This window comes from Oncorhynchus masou, unplaced genomic scaffold (genome assembly GCF_036934945.1).
Source record: "Oncorhynchus masou masou isolate Uvic2021 unplaced genomic scaffold, UVic_Omas_1.1 unplaced_scaffold_1114, whole genome shotgun sequence".
Taxonomy (NCBI): domain Eukaryota; kingdom Metazoa; phylum Chordata; class Actinopteri; order Salmoniformes; family Salmonidae; genus Oncorhynchus; species Oncorhynchus masou.
In genome coordinates this window covers 1,058-13,473 of record NW_027000869.1, presented here as the reverse complement: position 1 = coordinate 13,473, position 12,416 = coordinate 1,058, and the positions used below count along the sequence as shown (strand labels likewise).

General features: G+C 43.9%; 1 protein-coding gene across 1 annotated transcript in view; it reads right to left on the bottom strand.

The window, feature by feature from the left end:
• Positions 1-11,576, bottom strand: part of LOC135529193 (A disintegrin and metalloproteinase with thrombospondin motifs 3-like) — a 47,250-nt gene extending 35,674 nt beyond the window's left edge. Inside the window, exon 1 of the mRNA XM_064958054.1 lies at positions 11,507-11,576. Coding sequence (XP_064814126.1) covers positions 11,507-11,513 — 7 coding nt within the window. The 5' untranslated portion in view covers positions 11,514-11,576. The remainder of the gene's footprint in view (positions 1-11,506) is intronic.
• Positions 11,577-12,416: the final 840 nt, after the last annotated feature.

Genomic DNA, 12,416 nt, shown 5'->3' with positions numbered 1-12,416 from the left:
ATACACTATATATAACTACTATACTATACATAACTACTATACTATACATAACTACTATACTATACATAACTACTATACACTATATATAACTACTATACTATACATAACTACTATACTATACATAACTACTATACTATACATAACTACTATACTATACATAACTACTATACACTTACTACTATACTATATATAACTACTATACTATACATAACTACTATACTATTCATAACTACTATACTATTCATAACTACTATACTATACATAACTACTATACTATACATAACTACTATACTATACATAACTACTATACTATACATAACTACTATACACTATACATAACTACTATACTATACATAACTACTATACACTATATATAACTACTATACACTATACATAACTACTATACTATACATAACTACTATACACTATACATAACTACTATACTATACATAACTACTATACACTATATATAACTACTATACTATACATAACTACTATACTATACATAACTACTATACTCGATCAAGAGATGTGCAGCGATCCAGATGAGCTGAGCGTTTTGTTTGGTTCAAATGGGGGTTTGTTGCTGAAACAAATGGTCCTGCTCTCTGACCACGTGAAGACCTTTGGCATGCAGGTAAAAAGTAGAAAATGCAGACACAGACAGATATTGATGATCGGGGCTGCTTCAGTTGGCCATGTCCCAAATGCCAATCTATTCCCTATATAGAGGACTACTTTTTTGGACTAGAGCTCTATTGGCCCTGGTCCAAAGTAGTGAACTACATAGTGAATGGAGTACCATTTGGGACACGTACTCTGTGGTGATGAGCTAGAACCTAGTTGCAATGATGTCACAATAGCCAGATTTGAACCAGTTCTGGTTGTAATGTGGTTGTAATGGCGTTATTTCATCTAGCTCTGCCCGATGGCAAAGAACTACAAGGAACATGGTGGCATCCTATGGTTATGTAGTTCTATCAGATGGTCAGATGGTTATGTTATAATGGTTATGTAGTTATGTTATAATGGTTATGTAGTTATATCAGATGGTTATGTTATAATGGTTATGTAGTTATGTTATAATGGTTATGTAGTTATGTTATAATGGTTATGTAGTTATATCAGATGGTTATGTTATAATGATTATGTAGTTCTATCAGATGGTTATGTTATAATGGTTATGTAGTTATATCAGATGGTTATGTTATAATGGTTATGTAGTTATATCAGATGGTTATGTTATAATGGTTATGTAGTTCTATCAGATGGTTATGTTATAATGGTTATGTAGTTATATCAGATGGTTATGTTATAATGGTTATGCAGTTCTATCAGATGGTCAGATGGTCATGTTATAATGGTTATGTAGTTCTATCAGATGGTCAGATGGTTATGTTATAATGGTTATGTAGTTATATCAGATGGTCATGTTATAATGGTTATGTAGTTATATCAGATGGTTATGTTATAATGGTTATATAGTTATATCAGATGGTTATGTTATAATGGTTATATAGTTATATCAGATGGTCATGTTATAATGATTATGTAGTTATATCAGATGGTCATGTTATAATGGTTATGTAGTTATATCAGATGGTTATGTTATAATGGTTATATAGTTATATCAGATGGTCATGTTATAATGGTTATGTAGTTATATCAGATGGTCATGTTATAATGGTTATATAGTTATATCAGATGGTCAGATGGTTATGTTATAATGGTTATGTAGTTATATCAGATGGTTATGTTATAATGGTTATGTAGTTATACCAGATGGTTATGTTATAATGGTTATATAGTTATATCAGATGGTCAGATGGTTATGTTATAATGGTTATGTAGTTCTATCAGATGGTTATGTTATAATGGTTATGTAGTTATATCAGATGGTTATGTTATAATGGTTATGTAGTTCTATCAGATGGTTATGTTATAATGGTTATGTAGTTATATCAGATGGTCAGATGGTTATGTTATAATGGTTATGTAGTTCTATCAGATGGTCAGATGGTTATGTTATAATGGTTATGTAGTTCTATCAGATGGTCAGATGGTTATGTTATAATGGTTATATAGTTACATCAGATGGTTATGTTATAATGGTTATGTAGTTATATCAGATGGTCATGTTATAATGGTTATGTAGTTCTATCAGATGGTCAGATGGTTATGTTATAATGGTTATGTAGTTCTATCAGATGGTCAGATGGTTATGTTATAATGGTTATATAGTTATATCAGATGGTCATGTTATAATGGTTATGTAGTTATATCAGATGGTCATGTTATAATGGTTATATAGTTCTATCAGATGGTCAGATGGTTATGTTATAATGGTTATGTAGTTCTATCAGATGGTCAGATGGTTATGTTATAATGGTTATGTAGTTCTATCAAATGGTCAAATGGTTATATAGTTATATCAAATTAGAATGGCTTAGTTAGGCTTAGTTGTACTTAGTTAGAATGGCTTAGTTAGACTTAGTTCTACTTAGTTACAATTGCTTAGTTAGACTGGCTTAGTTAGACTGGCTTAGTTAGACTTAGTTAGACTGGCTTAGTTAAGACTGGCTTAGTTGTACTTAGTTAGAATGGTTTAGTTAGACTTAGTTCTACTTAGTTAGAATGGTTTAGTTAGACTTAGTTAGAATGGTTTAGTTAGACTTAGTTTGAATGGCTTAGTTAAACTGGCTTAGTTGTACTTAGAATGGTTTAGTTAGACTTAGTTCTACTTAGTTAGAATGGTTTAGTTAGACTTAGTTAGAATGGCTTAGTTAGACTTAGTTCTACTTAGTTAGAATGATGGATGGTGTTTCTTCTTCCATAATAGTTGAGTCGCTCATCACCTATTTAAATGCTGCAAGCAAAATGTCACAACAGGAAAGCAATGGAGATGCGCTAGCTGAGCCCTTTATCTGAAGACAGATAAAAGATATTCAAGAGAATGGAGACTATATACATTCCCATGAAAAAGCCATGGTGAGCTTGGCATGGAGGAGTATGAGAAAAGTTGCAGTAGGTATAGTAGCTATACTGCAGTAGCTATGGTACAGTAGCTATAGTGCAGTAGCTATGATACAGTAGCTATAGTGCAATAGCTATGGTACAGTAGCTATAGTGCAATAGCTATGGTACAGTAGCTATAGTGCAGTAGCTATGGTACAGTAGCTATAGTGCAGTAGCTATAGAACAGTAGCTATAGTGCAGTAGCTATAGTGCAGTAGCTATGGTACAGTAGCTATAGTGCAGTAGCTATGGTACAGTAGCTATAGTGCAGTAGCTATAGAACAGTAGCTATAGTGCAGTAGCTATGGTATAGTAGCTATAGTGCAGTAGCTATAGAACAATAGCTATAGTGCAGTAGCTATGGTATAGTAGCTATAGTGCAGTAGCTATAGAACAGTAGCTATAGTGCAGTAGCTATGGTACAGTAGCTATAGTGCAGTAGCTATGGTACAGTAGCTATAGTGCAGTAGCTATGGTACAGTAGCTATAGTGCAGTAGCTATGGTATAGTAGCTATAGTGCAGTAGCTATGGTACAGTAGCTATAGAACATTAGTTATAGTTATACACTGAACAAAAATGTAAACGCAACATTTTACTGGGTTACACTTCATATAAGGAATTCCGTCATTTGAAATACATTCATTTTACCTTTATTCAACTAGGCAAGTCAGTTAAGAACAAATTCTTATTTTCAATGACGGCCTAGGAACAGTGGGTTAACTGGTCTAGGAACAGTGGGTTAACTGGTCTAGGAACAGTGGGTTAACTACCTGTTCAGGGGCAGAACAACATATTTTTACCTTGTCAGCTTGGGGATTTGAACTTGCAACCTTGCAACCTTCCAGTTACTAGTCCAACACTCTAACCACTAGGCTACCCTGCCGCCCTAACCTATGGATTTCACATGACTGGGAATACAGATACATCTCCTCCACATAGAGTTGATCAGGCTGTTGATTGTGGGCTGTGGAATGCTGTCCCACTCCTCTTCAACGGATGTGCCAAGTTGCTGGATATTGGCAAGAACGGGAACACGTCAACCCAGAGCATCCCAAACATGCTCAATGGGTGGTGACATGTCTGGTGAGTATGCAGGCCAGGGAAGAACTGGGACATTTTCAGCTTCCAGGACTTGTGTACAGATCCTTGTGACATGGGGCTGTGTACTATCATGCTGAAACATGAGGTGATGGTGGTATATGAATGGCACGACAATGGGCCTCAGTATCTCGTCACATTATCTCTGTGCATTCAAATTGCCATTGATAAAATGCAATTGTGTTCATTGTCTGTAGCTTATGCCTGCCTGCCTATACCATAACCCCATCGCCACCATGGGGCACTCTGTTCACAACGTTGACATCAGCAAACCGCTCGCCCACACGATGCCATACATACTGTCTACCATCTGCCCTGTACAGTTGAAACCGGGATTCATCCACGAAGAGCACACTTCTCCAGCGTGCCAGTGGCCATTAAAGGTGAGCTTTCGACCACTGCAATCAGGTCAAGACCCTGGTGAGGAAGATGAGCACGCAGTTGAGCTTCCCTGAGACGCTTTCTGACAGTTTGTGCAGAAATTATTCGGTTTCAGACAATCCCACAGGTGAAAAAGCTGGATGTGTGGAGGTCCTCGGCTGCCGTGGTTACACGTGCTCTGCGATTGTGAGGCCGGTTGGAAGTAAATCTCTAAAACGACATTGAAAGCGGCTTATGGTAGAGAAATTAAAATTACGTTCTCTGGCAACAGCTCTGGTGGACATTCATGTTGTGTTTATATATTTTTGTTCAGTATAAATCACACCTATATATTCCATTAATGATATGAGAGGATGACATGAGTCAGTAGTGTAGATATTTGTATTTATTTAATTGAGGCAAGACAGTTTAGAACAAATTCTATTTACAATGACGGCCTACACCGGCCAAAACCGAACGACGCTGGGCCAATTGTGTGCCGCCCAATCACGGCTGGTTTTGATACAGCCTTGGATTAGAACCAGGGTGTCTGTAGTGAAGCGTTAAGCACTGATATGCAGTGCCTTAGACCGCTGTGCCACTCGAGAGATACAGTATATAGTATCATAAATGACACAGATCCTATGGATAAATCACTCAACATGCCTGTCAGTGGTTACTGCTACAGTGACAATCACATACATTCAACATACCTGTCAGTAGTTACTGCTACAGTGAGAGGACAATCACATACATTCAACATACCTGTCAGTAGTTACTGCTACAGTGAGAGGACAATCACATACATTCAACATACCTGTCAGTAGTTACTGCTACAGTGACAATCACATACATTCAACATACCTGTCAGTAGTTAATGCTACAGTGACAATCACATACATTCAACATACCTGTCAGTAGTTACTGCTACAGTGAGAGGACAATCACATACATTCAACATACCTGTCAGTAGTTACTGCTACAGTGAGAGGACAATCACATACATTCAACATACCTGTCAGTAGTTACTGCTACAGTGACAATCACATACATTCAACATACCTGTCAGTAGTTACTACTACAGTGAGAGGACATTCACATACATTCAACATACCTGTCAGTGGTTACTGCTACAGTGACAATCACATACATTCAACATACCTGTCAGTAGTTACTGCTACAGTGACAATCACATACATTCAACATACCTGTCAGTAGTTACTGCTACAGTGACAATCACATACATTCAACATACCTGTCAGTAGTTACTGCTACAGTGAGAGGACAATCACATACATTCAACATACCTGTCAGTAGTTACTGCTACAGTGAGAGAACAATCACATACATTCAACAACAAAATCTTTTTTTCCCTCATTAATCTCATCAGAATTGCATTGAGATGTTAAGATTTAAGATATTAAAGTTTAAAATAAAGCGGTACCTAGATTCTGGACCGTTTCCAGGTATTTATTTTTGCTGACTCGTTATAAATAGGAGTTTCCTCTCAGGTCCCTGTCAGGTCTGTATTTGGGTGTAAAATCCTCCAAGTCATCATAAAATTCTGGCAACAGAGTGTGATGTTTACTCCTAAGACTGGAAGGTTGTTCCCTAGTTGAAGAGGCCAGTCCCAACCCATCCCACGGTACCTTAGAGATGGGTCTGTTATGGCCATAGTTGAAGAGGCCAGTCCCAACCCATCCCACGGTACCTTAGAGACGGGCCTGTTATGGCCAAAGTTGAAGAGGCCAGTCCCAACCCATCCCACAGTGCCTTAGAGACGGGCCTGTTATGGCCATAGTTGAAGAGGCCAGTCCCAACCCATCCCACAGTGCCTTAGAGATGGGCCTGTTATGGCCATAGTTGAAGAGGCCAGTCCCAACCCATCCCACAGTGCCTTAGAGACGGGCCTGTTATGGCCATAGTTGAAGAGGCCAGTCCCAACCCATCCTACAGTGCCTTAGAGATGGGCCTGTTATGGCCATAGTTGAAGAGGCCAGTCCCAACCCATCCTACAGTGCCTTAGAGATGGGCCTGTTATGGCCATAGTTGAAGAGGCCAGTCCCAACCCATCCTACGGTGCCTTAGAGACGGGCCTGTTATGGCCATAGTTGAAGAGGCCAGTCCCAACCCATCCCACGGTGCTTTAGAGATGGGCCTGTTATGGCCATAGTTGAAGAGGCCAGTCCCAACCCATGGTGCCTTAGAGATGGGCCTGTTATGGCCATAGTTGAAGAGGCCAGTCCCAACCCACGGTGCCTTAGAGATGGGCCTGTTATGGCCATAGTTGAAGAGGCCAGTCCCAACCCATCCCACAGTGCCTTAGAGACGGGCCTGTTATGGCCATAGTTGAAGAGGCCAGTCCCAACCCATCCCACAGTGCCTTAGAGAAAGGCCTGTTATGGCCATAGTTGAAGAGGCCAGTCCCAACCCATCCCACAGTGCCTTAGAGACGGGCCTGTTATGGCCATAGTTGAAGAGGCCAGTCCCAACCCATCCCACAGTGCCTTAGAGACGGGCCTGTTATGGCCATAGTTGAAGAGGCCAGTCCCAACCCATCCCACGGTGCCTTAGAGACGGGCCTGTTATGGCCATAGTTGAAGAGGCCAGTCCCAACCCATCCCACAGTGCCTTAGAGACGGGCCTGTTATGGCCATAGTTGAAGAGGCCAGTCCCAACCCATCCCACAGTGCCTTAGAGACGGGCCTGTTATGGCCATAGTTGAAGAGGCCAGTCCCAACCCATCCCACAGTGCCTTAGAGATGGGCCTGTTATGGCCATAGTTGAAGAGGCCAGTCCCAACCCATCCCACGGTACCTTAGAGACGGGCCTGTTATGGCCATAGTTGAAGAGGCCAGTCCCAACCCATCCCACAGTGCCTTAGAGATGGGCCTGTTATGGCCAAAGTTTAAGAGGCCAGTCCCAACCCATCCTATGGTGCCTTAGAGATGGGCCTGTTATGGCCATAGTTGAAGAGGCCAGTCCCAACCCTTCCCACAGTGCCTTAGAGACGGGCCTGTTATGGCCATAGTTGAAGAGGCCAGTCCCAACCCATCCTATGGTGCCTTAGAGACGGGCCTGTTATGGCCATAGTTGAAGAGGCCAGTCCCAACCCATCCCACGGTACCTTAGAGATGGGCCTGTTATGGCCATAGTTGAAGAGGCCAGTCCCAACCCATCCCACAGTGCCTTAAGACACGGGCCTGTTATGGCCATAGTTGAAGAGGCCAGTCCCAACCCATCCCACGGTACCTTAGAGATGGGCCTGTTATGGCCATAGTTGAAGAGGCCAGTCCCAACCCATCCCACAGTGCCTTAGAGACGGGCCTGTTATGGCCATAGTTGAAGAGGCCAGTCCCAACCCATCCCACAGTGCCTTAGAGACGGGCCTGTTATGGCCATAGTTGAAGAGGCCAGTCCCAACCCATCCCACGGTACCTTAGAGACGGGCCTGTTATGGCCATAGTTGAAGAGGCCAGTCCCAACCCATCCCACAGTGCCTTAGAGATGGGCCTGTTATGGCCATAGTTGAAGAGGCCAGTCCCAACCCATCCCACAGTGCCTTAGAGATGGGCCTGTTATGGCCATAGTTGAAGAGGCCAGTCCCAACCCATCCCACAGTGCCTTAGAGATGGGCCTGTTATGGCCATAGTTGAAGAGGCCAGTCCCAACCCATCCCACAGTGCCTTAGAGATGGGCCTGTTATGGCCATAGTTGAAGAGGCCAGTCCCAACCCATCCCACAGTGCCTTAGAGACGGGCCTGTTATGGCCATAGTTGAAGAGGCCAGTCCCAACCGATCCCACAGTGCCTTAGAGACGGGCCTGTTATGGCCATAGTTGAAGAGGCCAGTCCCAACCCATCCCACAGTGCCTTAAGACACGGGCCTGTTATGGCCATAGTTGAAGAGGCCAGTCCCAACCCATCCCACAGTGCCTTAGAGATGGGCCTGTTATGGCCATAGTTGAAGAGGCCAGTCCCAACCCATCCCACGGTGCCTTAGAGACGGGCCTGTTATGGCCATAGTTGAAGAGGCCAGTCCCAACCCATGGTGCCTTAGAGATGGGCCTGTTATGGCCATAGTTGAAGAGGCCAGTCCCAACCCATCCCACAGTGCCTTAGAGACGGGCCTGTTATGGCCATAGTTGAAGAGGCCAGTCCCAACCCATCCCACAGTGCCTTAGAGATGGGCCTGTTATGGCCATAGTTGAAGAGGCCAGTCCCAACCCATCCCACAGTGCCTTAGAGACGGGCCTGTTATGGCCATAGTTGAAGAGGCCAGTCCCAACCCATCCCACAGTGCCTTAGAGACGGGCCTGTTATGGCCATAGTTGAAGAGGCCAGTCCCAACCCATCCCACAGTGCCTTAGAGATGGGCCTGTTATGGCCATAGTTGAAGAGGCCAGTCCCAACCCATCCCACAGTGCCTTAGAGACGGGCCTGTTATGGCCATAGTTGAAGAGGCCAGTCCCAACCCATCCCACAGTGCCTTAGAGACGGGCCTGTTATGACCATAGTTGAAGAGGCCAGTCCCAACCCATCCCACAGTGCCTTAGAGACGGGCCTGTTATGACCATAGTTGAAGAGGCCAGTCCCAACCCATCCCACGGTGCCTTAGAGACGGGCCTGTTATGGCCATAGTTGAAGAGGCCAGTCCCAACCCATCCCACGGTGCCTTAGAGACGGGCCTGTTATGGCCATAGTTGAAGAGGCCAGTCCCAACCCATCCCACGGTGCCTTAGAGACGGGCCTGTTATGGCCATAGTTGAAGAGGCCAGTCCCAACCCATCCCACGGTGCCTTAGAGACGGGCCTGTTATGACCATAGTTGAAGAGGCCAGTCCCAACCGATCCCACAGTGCCTTAGAGATGGGCCTGTTATGGCCATAGTTGAAGAGGCCAGTCCCAACCCATCCCACAGTGCCTTAGAGACGGGCCTGTTATGACCATAGTTGAAGAGGCCAGTCCCAACCCATCCCACAGTGCCTTAGAGATGGGCCTGTTATGGCCATAGTTGAAGAGGCCAGTCCCAACCCATCCCACAGTGCCTTAGAGACGGGCCTGTTATGGCCATAGTTGAAGAGGCCAGTCCCAACCCATCCCACAGTGCCTTAGAGATGGGCCTGTTATGGCACTAGTTGAAGAGGCCAGTCCCAACCCATCCCACAGTGCCTTAGAGATGGGCCTGTTATGGCCATAGTTGAAGAGGCCAGTCCCAACCCATCCCACAGTGCCTTAGAGACGGGCCTGTTATGGCCATAGTTGAAGAGGCCAGTCCCAACCCACCCCACGGTACCTTAGAGACGGGCCTGTTATGGCCATAGTTGAAGAGGCCAGTCCCAACCCATCCCACAGTGCCTTAGAGACGGGCCTGTTATGGCCATAGTTGAAGAGGCCAGTCCCAACCCATCCCACAGTGCCTTAGAGATGGGCCTGTTATGGCCATAGTTGAAGAGGCCAGTCCCAACCCATCCCACAGTGCCTTAGAGATGGGCCTGTTATGGCCATAGTTGAAGAGGCCAGTCCCAACCCATCCCACGGTGCCTTAGAGACGGGCCTGTTATGGCCATAGTTGAAGAGGCCAGTCCCAACCCATCCCACGGTGCCTTAGAGATGGGCCTGTTATGGCCATAGTTGAAGAGGCCAGTCCCAACCCATCCCACAGTGCCTTAGAGACGGGCCTGTTATGGCCATAGTTGAAGAGGCCAGTCCCAACCCATCCCACAGTGCCTTAGAGACGGGCCTGTTATGGCCATAACATCGCTGGCTGCTATGGTAACGTTTGAAGTGTTTCTGACTCTCTTTTTTAAACATGACACGTGCTTCAAAGTTAAACCAAAGTCAAAAGTCAATATGTGACAGTGAACTTCAAAAGAAGGTAGCAAGAGGTTTGTTTCTCAAAGCCTTGCGTTTGCAGTGAACAAAAAGTCTCAAGAAATTGTGTTGTGCTTGTGGTCGTGTTGTGACGCAGAAAACAACTGTACAGATCTTGTTCCAAAATATATATACTGTCATGTAATGTGGATGTGTACATTTTATAACAAATACTAAGTAATATACATTCGCGATAATTTTCAAACACTTTTAACCTTGAACTTGAAGTGTTCCCTGTAGAGGTCACTCAGAGAGAGAGAACAGAGTTGTTGTAGTACTTACTTTCTTTTGTCTTTAAACGATTTCAAGTCTTTGTGTATTAAAGTCAACATGTCTATTCTTCATTCACTTGTCCTACAAATAGACACGAGTGGGAGTACTTCAGTACACATTGATTCAAACCGTAAAGATGATCTTAGATGAGTTGTAATTATGTAAAACAACACAGAGAGGACATTTCGTATTTCTCTTTAAATTATAAGTTACTTACAGACTTCCTGGAAACTATAAATAATGGGAAAAGGAAAAATCAAACCCTTTCTGAGCATTTTCATGTTTTTTCCCTACATGCCAGAAACCATTACTTTGTAGATCTGATGGTATTTTTGGAAACATAGGTTGGCACCAATGCCCAGTCAGTCAGCAAAGGGTTGGAAAATACTCAATGATGCACTCAGTGTTGTGTGAGGTCACCACTGGCAGATGTAGACATGCTCAGGACCATGTCAGCATCACAAAATGGCTCCCTGTTTCCTTTATGCACTACTTTAAGCCAGGGCCCATTGGGTTCTGGTCACAAGTAGTGCACTATATAGGGAATAGGGTGCCACTTGGGATGGAATTCATTTCTGGACCACAGCAGCAGCTGCCTGCTTCCCTGTAAGTTCCCAGCATGGTTGAGGTCCAGTCTTCACTATTAAAAGAATTCCGGAAGGAAACTGACAATCCAATTCCAATTGAAAAGCAATAAGGGAAAAAAATCCGGAATTGGAATTTAAATTGACTTCCGGAATGGACTTGGAATTGAAACTGACCCCAAGTCTGTCAAGTTTCCAGAGACCTTACCTGAGCTAGCCTTGAAAGGAGCCAACCCTTGTGAATGGAAGGAGATATCTGTGGTATCAGTCTGCACAGGCCTTCGATCGAGAGAAATACAGTACCTTGCATACCTGCGGGACCAAAATCTTGCCTTGTGAGGAAGATGGCATGGTCATGGTACTCAGCATGATCGGGGTCCGGCGCTGCTGCGTGTTGGCCCAGCGACACACCTGCTCCAGGCTACGGGACGGGTTCCCACGCTCGATCAGGCTGATGGACTGAGGAAAGAAGAGTACCGTTCTCATTTCAGAAACAATCTACGAGCCTGATCCCAGATCTGTTTGTGCTCTTGCCAACTCCATTGCTGTCCTAGTTAAGCCAATGAGCGACAAGGAGTTGATACCCCAAACAGCAGGCCCTCAGGCTAACAGCCTACCATACCTGCTGAATAGGATCGTCTCACAGTGTTTAATCATCATTATTACTCTTACTAGCGCTCATTCAGCACATAGATGACTGCTTCAAAATGGTTTAACCTGCAATGATCGGGATCAGCGTGCTTGTTTTAGCTACTTGAGTTGAAAGCACTGATTCTTAGTTGCCCTGGATAAGAGTATCTGCTCAATGACTAAAACATAACGTAATTATTAGTTATTGAGCGTACTACCATCCCTGGTCAAAAGTAGTACACTATATAGGGAAAGGTAGTACACTATATAGGGAAAGGTAGTACACTATATAGGGAAAAGAGTACCATTTGGGAGGCATATTTATTGTTTTACAGCAACAGCCAGGAGAGTGTTCTTGTGCTTGAGGAGAATATATTAATATTTTTTATTTAACCTTTATTTAACTAGGCGTAACCGATGTGAAATGGCTAGCTAGTTAGCGGTGGTGCACGCTAATAGCGTTTCAATCGGTGACGTCACTTGCTCTGAGACCTTGAAGTAGTTGTTCCCCTTGCTCTGCAAAGGCCGCGGCTTTTGTGGCGCGATGGGCCAACGATGCTTCGTGGGTGTCAGTTGTTGATGT